This window comes from Vulpes lagopus, chromosome 1 (genome assembly GCF_018345385.1).
Source record: "Vulpes lagopus strain Blue_001 chromosome 1, ASM1834538v1, whole genome shotgun sequence".
Taxonomy (NCBI): domain Eukaryota; kingdom Metazoa; phylum Chordata; class Mammalia; order Carnivora; family Canidae; genus Vulpes; species Vulpes lagopus.
Window position 1 is genome coordinate 154,968,504 of NC_054824.1, and position 17,955 is coordinate 154,986,458.

Below are 17,955 nucleotides of genomic sequence, written 5' to 3' on the forward strand. Positions count from 1 at the left end.
TATGTTCCTCAAATCCCTTAGGACATTTCTGCTGAATTATTTCTGGAAAATTACCTTGACATTTACCTATGTTACTTGATTGCATCCCTGGGCTCAGGCTGAGTCTTGATTTCTTGTGTCCAGAATCAGGACTGTGCATTTGAGCAAACCTTCACATTTCCCTGGGCCAGCCCATCATTCTTAGCCCATTCTCTTTCAAACAGGGCAAAGATATAGGGCATGGGAGTAAGGGGTAAGGACGGTAGCCTACCCAGCCCACCAATCCAGCAGAACCTCAGGAACAGCATAGTTAGGGACATCCTATAGTATTGATAACAGAGGAACAGGGGCAAGATAGAAAATATGAACAACAGTGTAACTCAGTAGAGAAGGTGAACTCACATCAGGGTGAGATCTCCCCAACCACAGACATGCGCTCTTCCCTCCACAGCCTAGACTACCACGTCATTAGACATCAGCTCACATAAGTGCCAACTCTGGTCTGAAAAGTGGCAACTGAGCCACAGTGTTTGCCATTCTCAGGTTCCCTAAACTAAAGAGGGCATTCCCTTTATCTCTCATTGCTGTCCACTGTGCCTAAAGTCAGGCCCAGGTTTCCTGTCTAAAAAGAATGCCTCCCACTCAGATGCGGCTCAGAGTCATCTTACACAAATACTCTTTTCTCTTAGGTACTCGATGGTCTCAGATGCAGAAACAGAAAGCATTTTCATGGAGCCCATTCACCTGTCTTCATCGGTTGCAGCTAAACAGATCATCAACGAAGGTAATGCCACCAGAAGGCGGGTGGAAGCAAGCAGAGTCCACAGCCATCTGGGGATCCCTGCAGAGGGCCCACTGGAGGAGGTCAGGGTGCTTCTCAGGGGTTGCCCATCACATTAGGAGGAGTAGATCCAAAGATTGTGATTTGGCCAACACAACTCATCATCAACCTTCAAGAGATAGAGGCGGAAATTATTATGCATCGGTGTGAATCGTTCTCTGGAGTCAGCAGCCAGGGAGACAGTGCCAATCTGCTTCTATGTCCTCTCATTCAGTTTTGTAGTTAATCTCAGAAATCCTGGGGTGGCTTATACTAGAGACACAGACCTGAAAGCCCAAGAAATGACCAGAAGCACACAGAGAGTTCTGTTCAAAGGGATATCTAGATTTATTCATTTTCTTTAAGATTTTATTTATTTATTCATGAAATACAGACAAAGAGAGAGAAAGCGAGCGAGAGAGAGAGAGAGAGAGAGAGAGGCAGAGACACAGGGAGAGGGAGAAGCAGGCTCTATGCAGGGAGCCCGACATGAGACTCGATCCCAGGTCCCCAGGCCCTCGGCTGAAGGCGGCGCTAAACTGCACAGCCACCTGGCTGCCCAGGATATCTAGATTTAGATCTGCATTCCCACTAGTGTTTGAAGGTGGTTTTCAATCTGAATTATGTATGAGGAGGAGGCAGTGAAAGGTAGAATGGGGAGAAATGTTAATATGCACACCGTAAATTTTGGCACAGAAAACATACTATATATTTCATTCAAGGATACTCATCCTGATTGGATGGATTTTTTTTTAATCAATTTTGGGCAAATATCTTTTCTCCTCCCTCTGCTTTGAGTGTCTCTGTCACTACTGGTGGGGTGGGGTAGGACGTAGCAGCCATGCTAATGACACAGGGTCCTGCTGGGCTTTGAGCTTAATTTGGCATCCACTGCTGGTGGCTATGAACCCTTCCCTGGCCTTTAGTTGTGAGAACCACACATACTGCTGCTTCTCCATGTAGTCCCAGGTCTTTCTCAGTCCTCAGGCCCTCTGGGTGCCCCCAAGGTCGCTAAGGGCACCTGGATCCACTTCATGAGGAGCCAGAAATTCCATCTGCCACTGCTTGTGACGTAGACATCCTCGGGGGCCCCATCTTCTCAAGGAACTCTCAAGTTTTTTTCCCTTTTCTTTTACCGCCCTACCTGGAGTCTCTCTTCCCTTTGCTCCAAGCCAGGCCAAAGTGGCTTCACCCAGTCTAGATCTCTCTGAATTGATCCCAGCACCACCCTAGCTCTGGAAGTTCTTTTTTCCTCCCATGTGTTTGGGAACTTCCCTCACCTTCCAATTTGCAACACCCCTGCTCTGTGCCTTACTCCCTGGACCCTTCTCCATGCTTGGGTTCTTGGGAAGTAAAAATCTGGCTTTCAGAGCTGTAAGAAAACCATTTCCTCTCTTTGAAAACTTTGCTTTCAAGCCTATAGAATGCTCTAGATGGGTCTACAGGACATTGCACATGTAGGTTGAAATCTAAAGCTAAGCAGTGCCTTTTCTTAAATTCTAGATTTTATCTACCATCCCTTGTCTGGGGCATTGAGCCTAGGTTTTCTTAGTCTCAGTGGCTCATGGGTGGAGTGGGGAGGTAAAAAACACAGCAGAGAAAGGAAAATGTATCAGGTGCTATTTCAAAACATTACCCTGCTCACCAGGGATCAGAGGGATAAAAACATGTGTTGAAGAACCCTTCATTTTCATGAAAGTCTGCATGTGCCACACACCCGAGAGAGCTTCAAGGAGAAAAGTATAGGCTTTGCTTTCTTCTGAAGGAATATTACATAGTAAAATAAATGGGAGAAATTGATGCAGGGAGGGAGGTAGACCAGACCTGGGGAAAGCAGGAGCTGCCAGTAAGAATGAAGGGCTGGCACACTTGTTTTTAAACTGGAAAGGGAAAAATCAAGACAACAACCAGCTATGTAAATAGCTGAGGAGGACAATGCTGTATATTTTAATGAGGCATCAGGGAGTTTTACTTTTTTATATGTAGTAAAGAAGAGAAGCCTCTGTTAGGGGAGGGAAGGAGAGGGCCTTTTACATTTGCTAGGTAAGATCCCAGGAGAGCCAGGGGAGAAGACTGAGTGGTAGAGAGAATAGGAACGCTTCATCTATTTTTAAACAAAATAGAGCTCTGGGATTGCAGGGCTTTTCTTTTTTCTGCTTTTGAAACGGAGATCAGAGAACATTTAGAGCTGAGATCTGATTCAGGGATGGGGGTGCCCATCAGGTGGTTCAGAAAAGGGAAGAGAGAGAGAAGAGCTTTAGGGAAATGGAGTGCTCAGACCTGGGTAGAAAGCAGAACCCCCGGGACCCGCAGACCTTGAGGAGTCGGCCTAGCTCATGGACACCTGTTCAGCTTGTGAAGGGTTAGGCCAAGTCTAGTCACCAAATGTGGCTGTGCTCTTCACCCATCAGGGAAAGAGATGGTGCCAGCAAGAGGTCATGGCCCACACGGGAGACACTCTTTCCTTTCTTACTTTCCCCCCTCTCTCTATTCAGTATTTTCGGCTACTAAGTGGCAGGAAAGGTTTTGCCCTCCTTTATTCTTATATTTCTCAGAGAAAGAAATATCTTACATTCCCCCCAAATTTGAAAAACCGGGAACAAAAATATTAGGAGGAGGAGCTAAAGGCTCACTGGAGATGTGGGTGAATAGATTTTGAATTCATTTGCAATCTGAGCTTTTCTGAGGCAGAAAGGCCCTGCGTGGTGTTTTGGGACCTGCATGGGAGTTCTTGGCAAACCCTTGCTGCCTGCCAGAAAGTTTGGGGGACTGAGATTCACAGGCACTTACACTCCAGTGCGGAGAAGCAGACAAGAAAATAAACAACTAAATTAAGTGTGTATGAGAAAGTGACCTCACATAAATGCTGAAAGTTTTACTTTTCCCAAGTTACCTGCATTCCGTATGAAAAGGAGTCAAACTAATAAAGTGAAATGTGATATGAAAGAATGCCATTTATTCATTTGGTAAATGCTTCTAGTTTACATGGTACCCTGTGGGAGCTGTGCAGGTGAATCAGACATACGCCAGGTACTTAAGGACCTTGGTCTAAGGAATTATCAACCTTTAGAAAAATACAGGAGGGAATAAGGGAAATGAGTGTCCCTCAACCTACACCCATCTACCTATACTGTTGTTGGTCCTGACCAACAAGTTCCAGGCCAGTGCAGCCCTCACCACCACCCCCAGACCTTCATTAAGTCCTTCCTGGTATTGGGGCATGCTCAGAGTCCTAGCAGCAGACTGGCCAAGAGCAGATCCTCCTGAGAATGGGGAGGGCCGTGGTATTCTTAACTCCTTAATGAGAATACTGCTTGTCCTGTCTAGAATTCAAGCCACGGGGGATCAGAGCCCAGGCAGAGTGTCCAGGCATGCTGGAGTCGGCCGAGCAGCTGCTGGTGGAGGACCTGTACAACCGTGTCAGGGAGAAGATGGATGACACCAGCCTATACAATACCCCCTGCGTCCTGGATTTACAGCGGGCCTTGGTCCAAGACCGCCAGGAGGCGCCCTGGAATGAGGTGGATGAGGTCTGGCCCAATGTCTTCATAGCAGAGAAGTGAGTCTGACTGCTGCAAGTTGTGACCCTTTGTCCCACCCTTTCAGTGCCCAAGACACATGAAACACCTCCCACTTTCCCCGCAAAGGCCCCAATAGTTTCATCCCACAAGTTGATGCTGTCTGATGGGACATTTGGAGTCAGGGATGATACCAATGAAGACTTTCACAATATAATAAGATGACAAACAGGTTATAATTAATACATATCTATGTACATAGATATGTATAATACGATACTAATTGAGCAACACATAGATGTGTGTATGCACTTTTGCATAGACAACAATTAGAAACAAATGTGATTAAACAGTAATATTCTCTAAGAGGTGGTTCTACAAGTGGTTTTTATTTTCTTCTCTAGGTTTCTTTTGAATTGTACAGATTGCCTAGAGTAAACATTTCTTGGTTTTATAATCAGAAAAAATGTTATTTTTAAAAAGTTTATGAGTGGTTTTTCAGAACAAAACCCAAAACACTTCACTCATGTCCTGTTCCTTCAGGGTCCTGCTAATGTACAATCAGTACCCACAGGTTAGTTTGTGAAACTAATCTTTGTTGATCCATTAGCTACATAATGAGATAGCCTTCCTGTGCAATTACTCATATATGTAGAAGCAAAGGAGGGGATTTGGGGGCCCCCGTGGCAGCAGGCAGTAGGGAAGACAACTTTGGACGGTGGGGCTTGTACTCCACCAGGAGTGATGATCACAACCTGAACCTCAGAGCTGGGCATCAAGTCCTAAGTGATCTCTAGCTAGCTCTGGAGATCCAGGGACATTCCATCATGCTCACCAGGGACCCCAGATGCCTCCGGATAACCCCAGGTTTCTGGTTCTTCTTTGGCAATCTCATCTTCAGAGCCTCTTCAAACCAAGCTCCACTTACTTCACTGAGCAAAAAGAGCTGTGAACTAGAAACCAAAACACCTCTCTTTGTTCAGTCTTTTTTCCTTTCAGTCCTGGGAAGTCAGAAAAGTTCTTAGGTTCATTTTTATAATCTTCGAATGGGAATGAAAATAGTTACCCTATCTACCTCTTAAGTTTATCCTTAGGGATAAAATGAAATAATGTGTGTAAAAGGACTTTGAAAAATACAGCATGACATATCAACGTGAAGCACATCTAATTTGATCATTAGTTCTGTCTGCCACTTTTGCGTCCAGATGAATGTCCATTCCCAAGGCAAAGAATTTTAAACCAGAGGTCTCTAGATCAAAGATTTCCTTCCCTATCAGTCTTATTCTCCTCTTCATTCTACCCTCCCCTGCCCAGCTCCCTGTCCTTCTTTCTCTGGCCCCTTTTTATAACCATATTTGCCTGGCACCAGAGAATGAGGTGCTCACCCAGCTGTGGCCTCTCACTCCTGGTCTCTGGTAATGCACCTTTCCTGCTCTGACTCTGGCAAAAACTCTCTGACTCCTTCCTCCTCCCCAGGAGCGTAGCTGTGAACAAAGGGAGGCTGAAGAGGCTGGGAATCACTCACATCCTGAATGCTGCTCATGGCACCGGCGTCTATACTGGGCCCGAATTCTACACTGGCCTGGAGATTCAGTACTTGGGCGTGGAGGTGGATGACTTTCCTGAGGTGGACATCTCCCAGCATTTCCGGAAGGCTGCTGAGTTCCTTGATGAAGCCCTGCTGACCTACAGAGGTGAGGGAGTAGAGTGTGCCTTCTCCAGGCTACTAGAACTCCACAGGGGGAGAGGCAGAGTGGGGGACATCAGGAGAACTCCGGATTACCTGGCATGTCTGGAGGTTATCTGTCCTAAGAAGGTAGTTGTCTCATTCTAAGAAGAGAGGCACGGAAAGGACAATCATTCATCTTATTGGTAATTATTGAGGGCCTAATACATACCAGGCACTGTTCTAGGTGCTGTGCTGAAAGACACAGAAAAAGCCCTGACCTTTGAATCTCACACTGTAGTGAGCACAGAGAAATGTGTCAGAGAGTGACAAGTGTGAGGCAGAGACCAAATAGGATGATGTGTTGGAGTGACTGGCTCGATGCCGTGGGGACGGTGGTTGAAAGAGCCTCTCTGAGAAGAGGACATTTAAGCCGAGTGATAGGAAGGATGTAGCCATGGAAAAATAAGAAGAGCATTCCTGGGCAGGGAAAGTGCTAGCTTGAAGCTCCTAAAGTGGAAAAAGCTTGGTGTGTCCGGGATCACAGGCTCATATGTCAGCACGGTGGGGAAGGGTTAGAGTGGCAGGGCCCAGTCATGCAAGAAGTTGAAGGCCAAAGTGAAGGAGATGGAAAGCTCCTTGAATCTGATCTACATTGTAGAAAACTCTCTCTGGGCTTGGGAGACTGTGGTGGCAGGAGAGTGGGACTAGGAGCAGGGAGTGCTGAGGCATTGGCTGTCGTCCAAACGCGAGATGACCAGAGACTCAGCCACAGAGTACACAGATGGAAATCAAGACCTCCTGGACCTCCTGTCCAGGCTGGGGACAGGCTGCAGCCCATGCGTTGGGGGTGGCTGGAGTTCAGATCTGGAGTCAGAAACCTCGGGCTTGAGTCCAGGCTCTGCTATGCTCTCTCTTCCCCAGGACCTTGAGCCATGTCTTTCTCCAGGAGAACCTGTTTCCTTGTATATACAACAGAGATAAAGAGATGTAATCTTCCTAACATTGCTATGAGGATTAAATTTTAAAATGCATATAAAAACTTACTTAGCACAGCACCTGGCAAATATGTATGTGTATGTATATGTATAGTTATAAATATATGTATGTATCTCTATACATAGAATGTTTTATAGAGATTTTTATTAAAATGAAATTTATAAATTTTATGCATATATTACATATGTATGTATATTATATGAAATAGTTTTCTCTCCTTTTCAATTCTTTAAAAAAAAAAACAACCTTTAGTAAGAACTTTAAGAACATAACACTTGACAGAGCAGCTCTACTAGGAACCCACCCTGAGGGGATCAGATATACCCACAGAGATGTGCTTACAAGGATTACTCGTGGGATCATAGTCTGAATGATCAGAAACTCGAAATGTGGATTGGTTACGTAAAGTTTGATATGGTCATAGACTAGGAACCTCGGCTCTCATTAAAAATGAAAACGGGGGGATCCCTGGGTGGCGCAGCGGTTTGGCGCCTGCCTTTGGCCCAGGGCGCGATCCTGGAGACCCGGGATCGAGTCCCACGTCGGGCTCCCAGTGCATGGAGCCTGCTTCTCCCTCTGCCTGTGTCTCTGGCTCTGTCTCTCCTTCTATCTCTCAAGAATAAATAAATAAAATCTTTTTTTTTTTTAATTTTTTATTTATTTATGATAGTCACAGAGAGAGAGAGAGAGAGGGAGAGAGAGAGAGGCAGAGACACAGGCGGAGGGAGAAGCAGGCTCCATGCACCGGGAGCCCGACGCGGGACTCGATCCCGGGTCTCCAGGACCGCGCCCCGGGCCAAAGGCAGGCGCCAAACCGCTGCGCCACCCAGGGATCCCAATAAATAAAATCTTTAAAAAAAAAAATGAAAACGGGGATCCCTGGGTGGGGCAGCAGTTTAGCGCCTGCCTTTGGCCCAGGGTGCGATCCTGGAGACCTGGGATCGAATCCCGCGTCGGGCTCCCGGTGCATGGAGCCTGCTCCTCCCTCTGCCTGTGTCTCTGCCTCTCTCTCGCTCTCTCTGTGTGTGTGTGTGTGTGTGTGTGTGTGAGACTATCATAAATTAAAAAAAAAAAAAATGAAAACGGGGGGGGTGGCTCAGCGGTTTGGCGCCTGCCTTTGGCCCTGGGCACGATCCTGGAATCCCGGGATCGAGTCCCACGTTGGGCTCCTGGCGTGGAGCCTGCTTCTCTCTCCTCCTGTGTCTCTGCCTCTCTCTCTCTCTCTCTCTCTCTCTCTATGTCTATCATAAATAAATAAATAAATCTTTATTAAAAAAAATGAAAACGGAGCCTCATACTTGCTACCATGAGAGGATGCTTATAATGGATTAAGTGAACAAAACTGAATTGAAAACAATACCTATGGTTTGACACATTTCTATGGAGAAAAAAAAATCCCTACTTTTAAAAATTTATTCCTTCAGACCATCGTTGACTGGAGCGTGTGTGCAAACGCCAGCGGGGAGGGGGTTTCTGGCGCGCTTCTGCCCGGCACGGAGCGGCGGGAGCGCGTGGCCGTGGACGTGGGGCCAGAGCAGGACCAGGGCGCGTGGTCAGGCCAACCCAAGCGGAGCCGGAGCCGCCAGGGCGGGCAGGCGGCGGGGCCTCCCTGTGGCCCTGCTGCACACCCCCCCCCCCCCCGCCCCTCACACCTGCTTCTCCCCTCCTCCCCTCCGCTGCTGCTGGCGGTGGCCATCAGCCTGCCCTCCCCGCCTCCGCCTCTACCCCCTGCACCCTGCACGCCTGCCAGGCAGGGAAAGGACCTTATCCCCACTGGAGTTACCTCTGCATCCTTCCTACTCCAGCCTGAGGGCTGTCACCACCCCTGAGCGGTAGCTTCTGTGATTTCCTCTACTCCAGGATGCTTTTGGAGTTTGCTCTGAAGAGGGAGGAAGGCCAAACTAACACCTGGGCTGGGCGGTTTAGGTAATAGCCACAATAACTACAGTGGAGGATGTTATTTACATTTTACAAGTGAGGAAACTGAGACCCACGGAAGGTTTAGTGACTTGGTCGCTGTGTGATAATCAAGGTTCTCTTGGTTGCTAGTAAGTAGAAACCATCTCAAACTATTTAACCATCACCAAAGGCATTAATTATAATAACAGAAGAAAAAAATCCAAAGACAGGATGTGGCTCCAGACTCACCTGAACAAGGACTGGATAATCTCTGGACTCTTGATTTCCATCTTCTCTTTTTCTTTCTACCCCAGGTAGCATGGCCCTTCACAGACCTGAACATAGACTGCCTAACTTCCTGCCTCAGTGTCATTTCCAAATTTCCTAGGGAGAAAATGTGCTTGGCAGACTCTGGTCCTTTGTCTACCCTGAATTCTATCCATGGTGGCAAGGTGGGGAGCATAGCTTCTGGGCAAGTGCTTCTTGTGTTTTTCCCGAATATGGAAAGAGGGAACATTCTGAGGAAAATGAGAATGATAATTGGGAGAATACAACACAAAAGCCAGCCATGTAGAGGCATACTGAAAATGGAAAGAGACCTTTCTTACTCAAGCCCAGTGCTCTCTCCACTAGCTACATCCTTCAAACTCTTTGAACAGAGGGACCACATCAAGAGGGCACCTCCCTCTTCCTGCTGCTCATCAAAATGGTGGCTGCAAATTAGAAAAAGACCACCTTCTTCAAGCCGTTTTATTGCTGGAGATGTTTCATCAGAACCAAACAAATCTGCAAATTGACTTTGACTTGGATATACATATGGTACAGTGTCAGTGTGACCATGTGTCAAACAGAGAGCAGACAGTCTTGTCACCCAGGGCCTGACCCACCTCGCCCTCCCCCTTGTCCTCAGGCCACACTTGAAGCTCCACAGAGGAACTCTGGGGTGCAGGGAACACAGCATGGAAAAGCACAGACCCCCCAAGCTGGTCTCTGCCAGACTGAGTCTAAGTAGCACTTGATGCCAGTCTCTATGAGGAAACTGGGCTGCTTGTGCCAGAAGTGTCCTGTTGTGAGCCGGCTCAATAACTCCACCTCCAAAGAAAGGAAGGAAGACTTTGGTGCTGGTGGTAGTAGTGGCGGCAGTGGCCTGGTCAGCCAGTTAAAGGGCAGTCTTTGGTGAGAGACAGCTGAGCCCGGAGCTGGTGATGGGAGGAGAGGACACCCTCTGCCCTTCACCTCCCTCTAGTCACTGCTGTCCTTCGGCAATAATGTTCTTCTGCGTGACTGGGCCTCAGGTCCCTTCTAGGCTTGCCTTGGTCTCCGACTTCGTGTGACAAACAGTCTTAACTGGATGCAAGATGTGCTGATGAAAGTCACCCCCTGCCCATCCCATATTGTTAGCTAGGACTCTTAAAGATGTAACGAGCATCCCCAAAGACTGTTGGCAAATAGATTGATGGCAGCATGCAAGGAGGTCTCCCGTGGTTCCAGGCTGCTCAAAAACAGCCATTAGAATGAAGGCATAGAAGGCATGTTTGTCATATTTATTAAGGACATGAAGCAGAAGATGAGGCAAGGGGATAACTGATTTATTGAATGCTAGAGTCAAGACTTGGTGAAAGTTTCTGGTAGGCTATAAGGTTATTTTTACCAACAACATTAATAGGAATTGGTAAAGTTAACCTTATGTTTTAAAAATGCTGACACATGACTTAATAGCAGTTTTTTAAAAAAAAAAAAACCTTTACAGGTTTCAGTTGATATAAAAGATAATCTGAGTTCATTTTAAGACCTATCCATCCACATTGCAAGCTTAAATGGCATCAATGAAGCCTCGGAGCCCAGAATGAGAGTGGCAAGAGGCCCACTCTATTCTGTGTGGATCAATCCAAATCTGAAATATATTTGCTCAATCCTGACACAGACTCCTAAGGAAAAAAAAAAAAAACTAATAAAGTTTGACCTGCAAGTTTGGCTAGTAATGATTGAAAGACCCAGAATAGCCAAGAAATGGGAAAAAAAAAATTAATGAAGAATGTGATAGTGATCTCTTACATATTTTTGTATAAAAGCCCTGGTTCATTATGGAAATGTCAGAATGTCAGAGTAGGAGCACGAGATACTCATTAGAGAAAACTATACTTTGCCCTAACATGTGAAACAAGTTTCGAAAGAGTAAATTGATCTAAATATAGAATGAAGGATGTGTGTGTATGTGTGTGTGTGTGTGCATGTGCATGATACTGAGCTCCCTGTCAGAGGAAGCATCCAGTCTCTCCTGGATGATGGATGATCCAGCATCGAGGACATTGTAAAGGGAATTCTCAAGTTTCCACTATACTCCTGGTGCTTTCCCACACTGACATTCCGTGTCATTGTGATTCATTCACCTCAGCCTCATTTCTTTTCTTCTTTCTTCCCCCTCCCCCCCATTCCTTTGTTTCTCCTCCCTCTGTTGCTCATCCATTTGGCAGGAAGAAAGTAGGGGTGCACTCCAGTGTTTCAAAAGTGGGGACACTTGTTACCTCTTTTCCCTCCCCACCCTTCCCTCCCTGCCCACGTTCAGGCAGTGCAAAAAATGGTTGCCCAAGCACAGGGCAGCCTCACTGGCCTCTCTGATGTCCGTAACATGGGGCAGTGATGCTCATCCCTCATGGGACTTGAGTGCAGATGAATGCCAGAGGCTAGTAAATATATTAAGTCCAGCACATCCAAACAGTACTTTTCATTTATTTATTTTTAAAGATTTATTTATTTATTCATGAGAGACACAGAGAGAGGCAGAGACACAGGCAGAGGGAGAAGCAGGCTCCCCAAAAGGAAGCCCAGTGTGGGACTCCATGCTGGATCCCAGGATCAGGCCCTGAGCCAAAGGCAGATGCTCAACCACTGAGCCACTCAGGCGTCCCACCAAACCGTACTTTCTAACAGAACCTTAAAAACCCTAATAAGGAAGCCACCGTAGTCATGTTATTCCCTCTCGTGTTTGCTTTCAGGGAAAGTCCTGGTCAGCAGTGAGATGGGCATCAGCCGGTCAGCAGTGCTGGTGGTGGCCTACCTGATGATCTTCCACAACATGGCCATCCTGGAGGCCTTGATGACTGTGCGCCGGAAGCGGGCCATCTACCCCAATGACGGCTTCCTGAAGCAGCTCCGGGAGCTCAATGAGAAGTTGATGGAGGAGAGAGAAGAGGACTACAGCCAGGAAGGGGTGACAGATGAGGCTGAGGAGGGCGAGGATAGGGAGAGCAAGGTGGGGGCCAGAGTGCACAGCCTCACGGTGCAGGAGGAGGAGGACACCATCAGCCACCTGAGCGGCTCCTCCTGGGGCCGGGCCAGCCAGGCCTCCAAGCCCCTCAGCCTCATTGACGAAGATGAGGAGGAGAAGCTGTACGAGGAGTGGAAGAAGGAGCAGGGCCTCCCGGCCGGCCAGGTCCCCCAGGCTGGAAATGCCCAGAGACGGCCGGCCTCTGGCCAGGGTAGGGAGGAGCCAGAAGACGACGAGGACGTGGAGAGGATGATTCGGGAGTGGCAGAGCCGAAATGAGAGGTACCAGGCAGAAGGGCATCAGCGGTGGGGGAGGGAAGAGGAGGAGGAGGAGGAGGAGGAGGGCGGCGAGGGGGGCTCCTTCGTGAGGAGGAGCCGGCGGCGCATGCTGAGCGAGAGCAGCACTTCGGAGAGTGTGAGCAGCCACGACCTCCGGGTCCTGAAGCAGCAGCTGCAGGTGAGCAGCCTGAGCCGGGCTGGGAGGCGCCGCTCGGACTCGGTGTCCACGGAGAGCACCTGGGACACGTGGAGCCAGAGGCTGCAGGAGATTGAGAAGGAAGCGGCCCGGCGGTATCGCTCTCGGAGCCACAGGGAGGAGGCGGCCGCCAGCTCGGAGGCGGAGGCGGGGAGCAGGGGGCGCCAGGACGACGAGGAGAGCGTGTCTTCCGAGGCCAGCTCCTTCTACAACTTCTGCAGCAGGAACAAGGACAAGCTCACTGCCCTCGAGAGGTGGAAGATCAAGAGAATCCAATTTGGGTTTCACAAGAAGGACCTGGGGGCTGAAGAGAGCGGCGGGGAGCCGGGCGCCGAGGAGGCCGACAGGGAGAAGAGCGCCGTCAGCCTGACGGCCTACCAGGCCTGGAAGCTGCAGCGCCAGAAGAAGGTGGGCAGTGAGGACAAGGAGGAGGTGGTGGAGCTCAGCAAGGCGGACGCCGCCTCGGCCAAGAAGAGGCAGCGGAGGCTGGAGCTGCTGGAGAGAAGCCGGCAGACGTTGGAGGAGAGCCAGTCCCTGGGCAGCTGGGAGGCCGACGGCTCGGCCACCAGCAGGAGCATCCCCCTGTCTGCCTTCTGGGCAGCAGGCTCCTCGGTGGGCGCTGAGGAGGACGCGGCCTCGGTGCTCAGCACCCAGAGCCACAGCTCCCGCGCCTCGCAGGCGGGGAGCAACGCATTGGGGTGCTTGGCCTCACTCCCCGGCACAGCTGTGCCCAACCTGCCCGTGGGGCCCGGGGACACCATTTCCATTGCCAGTATTCAGAACTGGATTGCCAACGTGGTCAGTGAAACTCTGGCCCAGAAGCAAAACGAGATGCTGCTCTTGCCCCGCTCGCCGTCCGTCTCGAGCGCGAAGGTGGCGCCAGCAGCCGGCTGCCTGGGGGACGACCAGGTGTCCCTTCTCAGTGGACACAGCGGCTCCTCCCTGGGCGGCTGCCTGCTGCCGCAGAGCCAGCCGGGGCCCAGCTCCGGCTCACCATCCCTGCTGTCCTCCCGCGCTGCGGGGGGTCCGAGGGCCGAAAGTCAGGGGGGCAGAGTCAGGGGGACCAGCAAGCCTATCTACAGCCTCTTTGCTGACAACGTGGATCTGAAAGAGCTTGGCCGGAAGGAAAGGGAGATGCAGATGGAGCTGAGGGAGAAGATGTCTGAGTACAAGATGGAGAAGCTGGCCTCCGACAACAAACGGAGCTCCCTTTTCAAGAAGAAGAAGGTCAAGGAAGATGAGGACGATGATGTGGGTGACAGGGATGAGGACACTGACAGTGCCATCGGGAGCTTCCGGTATTCTTCCCGCAGTAATTCCCAAAAACCTGAAACAGACACCTCCTCCTCCCTGGCCATTTCTGATCGCAATGGAAGTGGTAGCAGGGCTGGCAAAGAGATGGACGGCAGTATTACCAAGTGGCTCAGTGGCCTCCGGACAGAGGAAAAATCTTCTCCCCAGAGGGATTGGTCGGGAAGCTCCAGGGGGAAGTACACCAGATCTTCCCTGCTCCGGGAGACTGAGTCCAAGTCCTCCAGCTACAAGTTCTCCAAATCCCAGTCGGAGGAGCAGGACACCTCCTCCTACCATGAGGCCAATGGCAACTCTGTAAGGAGCACTTCACGGATCTCTTCTTCCTCTACCAGGGAGGGCAGAGAGATGCACAAGTTCTCCAGGTCGACGTTCAGCGAGACCTCCAGCTCCCGAGAGGAGAGCCCAGAGCCCTACTTCTTCCGCCGGAGCCCTGAGCCCTCTGAAGGGGATGCATCCCCAGAACCACGGCGTCCAAACTGGGCCAGGCCCAGGGACTGGGAAGACGTGGAAGAGTCATCTAACTCAGACTTTTCTGAATTTGGAGCCAAGAGGAAATTCACCCAGAGCTTCATGAGGTCTGAAGAGGAGGGAGAAAAAGAGAGAATGGAAAACAGAGAAGAAGGGAGGTTTGCTTCAGGGAGGCGGTCTCAGTATCGGAGAAGCACTGACAGGGAGGAGGAGGAAGAAATGGACGATGAAGCCATCATTGCTGCCTGGAGACGTCGGCAGGAAGAAACCAGGACGAAGCTGCAGAGAAGGAGGGAGGATTAAGCTGGGCAAGGTGGACCTGGGCCACGGAGCTTAGTGCAGGGCTCAGAGCACACACGGCCACCACCCATCAAGGGACAGGGGTGTGGAGAGGATCATCCAGGGCACTCGAGTTGGGGTAGAGAGGAGGAGGAGAGTGAGATCTGAATGCTAAACCCACCGACACCGCTTTCTGTTGCCCAATGTCCTCTTAAGTTTTGACACTTCACTTACACATGTGATCGTGTCCATCAGAGATTGGAGGTGAGCTCGTGTGACACCATAGCTTGTCAGAGATTCCAGCTTACATCCAGGAATACTCAATACAGGATGTGGTTCTGGTTGTGGAGGTTTCATTAGAGCCAGGAAATTCATCCTGTGGCAAGTCTCACCTCTCCTGGCAAAGCTGATTTCTGGTTGTTTCTCTTAAATGTTTGGGATCTCCATTAAAATGGTATGTTGTCTAACATTTCTTACGTCATTCTGGTCGTTTTTAGCTTTCTGAACCTACCTTAAAAGACACAGATGGGTTATCATGAGCCAGTCTCACCTTGTTCCATAAATGCCGGCCTCCAGACTACACCGCACTTTTTACATTAAAACAGTAACCAAGTATTTTGTCTGATACAGTAAAGTGGGAAGACATGAGGAAGACCCTTGAGAGTAACAGGGAATTACAGGGAGATCAGGTTTTATTGGGGCGAGAGTGGTGAGACATAGGCAGAGAGGAGGGCCCCCTGGAATAGCAGAGAGACAAAAGCAAACCAATGGGGGTGAGGGAGAAGAAAAGAAGCCCAATACAAGGAGATGGAGATGTAGTTTCATGAAATCTTTCGGTCACCCTTGCTTTTCATTCCTTGGAGGATGGTCAGACCATGCGGTAGGCAGCCCACGGGATCCTTCCTGCACTCTGGTTGGGCTAAGTTGGTGAGAATTCTTTACCCTTTATTCCCAAGGCATGTCTGCTTTACAGAACACAAGTTGGATTTCTGAGGCCAGCTGGTGTGTTGAGCACCTTACAACGAGCATTGGTGGATTGGTTTCTACAGTTCCTTTCAACAGGCAGCACCTTGCAAGATTTGAAAATAGGCATATGCCATGCAGGGCTGCAAGATGTCTAGATGTCAGTGAGCCTTTGTCCCTGGTTTCCATTGCTTGATAGAACATTCTCTTCTTATGAAATGGCACCATCTTAATATACCTCCAGCAAGAAGGCCATTTGTGGCCCATTTCTGGGTGAGCTCAAGCTTTCCTCTCTCATTTTACTCCAATAGGGAAATTTCTGGTACAGGCACAATCAAGTGGGAAGTCAGTCTTCTGGATGGAGGAATGAGAATGTCCCTGCGACAGCAGCTCTCTATTTCTTTTCTGATCTTCTTACCTTGAGTTATCTTGCAATTTAATCATAAATACTTAGACAGCCAAGGTCAGGGATGAATACACCAAGTGAATTGACAAGCCAGCTGAGCAACTGCCCCTAATACCCATCCATAGGAGCCAGTTAACTCAGGTTTCCACACATCTTTCTCTTTGTTAACATAAGTGAAAAAATAAAGAAGTTGATCTCAGTCACTTTGAAGTAGATAATTTTTTTAAAAACATAATACTCCCAATTCATACCCCCACTGAATGGATGTTGAACAAACATGCAACGCATCTTAGTTTCAAGACATCTAGTCTTTCCCCAGTCCTGAAGGTGAGCCTGGGGGAGACCTCCTGGCCTGCTTTTAGCTGTGCTCATAGGCTACAGGCAGCCATGGCCCCCACATGGAGGAGCTCAGCTCGCCAGAGGAAGTCACCAGAGAGGGGCAGCATCAAGCTCTGGAGAAAGGCCTTTGCTTGCTGTGTCTTCATGGAGAGCTCCTTTAGGATCCTGTATTGAGAGAGGTATCTGTCTGGAAACATGGGGTTCTGAATTCAGCTTATTCCTGGGGTTCAGACTTTGCGTTGGGACACCACATCAATAGAAATTTTATGTGATTTTTTATGATTAGGATTAGCTGGGATTTGGAGTGTTAGGATCACAACTGTGACTTCTGAATTAGACCAAATCTGGGATGATAGGTTGCACTCCAGCCTTCTAGACTCTGAATGACATTAAAAGGTATGCATTGTGTCTATAAAGGTCCCAGTAGGTGGCATGCCCCAACTGGAAACTGATGAGAGTTTAATGCAGGAACTATGTACAGAGGCATGAGTAGGATTAAGAGGACAAGAAAAAATAGTAAAGCACCCAGTTACTAGCAAGAGCGAAAAAGTGATACCACCCTAGGGCTGAGGGGACAATGTGAGGGAGCTGTTTGCAGAGCCGGGCAAGAGCCACAACCATGGGGGAAGGGCCACCTGACAACCCGGCAGAGGAGAAGGGGTATGGATATCCTGACTTCCTTCTCCTTCTAGATTGTCATCATGCTAGTAATGTTCACTGGCCAAACCTAACTGGACTCCAGAGAGAAGGGGAGCCCAGTACCGGAATGCTGGAGAAGAACGAATAGCAGATCTGAGGGGGGGCAGAGAATACCCAGCATGGACATGAATACATTTGAATGGAAAAGCCACATCCATGAGCCTCCCTGGTGATGTTGTTCTGAATAACCGAGAACACTGTGCGCTGAACACAAGGTCAATCCGCTCTTAAGAATTAATTAATGACTGGAACAGGGTTTTTAGCTACACAAAACCAATAAAGAGAGTCTGTAATTTTGTTTTACAGGAAATAAAAGGCGAAGACAGATCTGAATCTGTGTCCTTCGTTGGCTAGGAGAAAATCCCCGCAATAAGGGGAGAACAGTGTTCAGAAGGGGGCCCCACAAGAGTGGAAATCCTGCAGAGAATTCTGGGGTCAGGGGTGAGGAAGAGAGAGAAAGAGAGCTGAACAGATTTTGCCCCAAAGGTGAGGCCCTGGAGGGTAAATGAAAACACGGAGGCTGTGAAGAAACAAGGCATGGGGAGCATGCCAGAACCAAACAGAGGGTGCACCCACATTAGGGTCGTTCAGAGGGGAGGTCCAGAAAGGAGTCCCCTACAAAACCGTGGGCAAGTGTAGAGGGCTAGCGTGCATCCCAACGCCAGGGCTCAAGTCTCTAGGCTGAAGAGGCAAGTACATGGAGCTGTTCCAGGCAGCCCCAAGACAGACAGGCTGGCTGTATGGAGGAGGCTGTCCTGCAAGACAAGGGCCAGCCTGACGAGATCCTATGGGGCAGGAGCCAGAGGACTTCGGCCTCAGGCTCCCGCCGCCTCCCCACAAACCAAAACCCCGAGGCAATAGAGT

The 17,955-nt window shown here is 49.3% G+C and overlaps 1 protein-coding gene across 1 annotated transcript in view; it reads left to right on the forward strand.

The window, feature by feature from the left end:
* STYXL2 (serine/threonine/tyrosine interacting like 2) overlaps positions 1–17,479 on the forward strand; it is a 33,915-nt gene extending 16,436 nt beyond the window's left edge. The window contains exons 3-6 of the mRNA XM_041751740.1: positions 669–763; positions 4,127–4,358; positions 5,794–6,011; positions 11,878–17,479. Coding sequence (XP_041607674.1) covers positions 669–763; positions 4,127–4,358; positions 5,794–6,011; positions 11,878–14,708 — 3,376 coding nt within the window. The 3' untranslated portion in view covers positions 14,709–17,479. The remainder of the gene's footprint in view (positions 1–668; positions 764–4,126; positions 4,359–5,793; positions 6,012–11,877) is intronic.
* Positions 17,480–17,955: the final 476 nt, after the last annotated feature.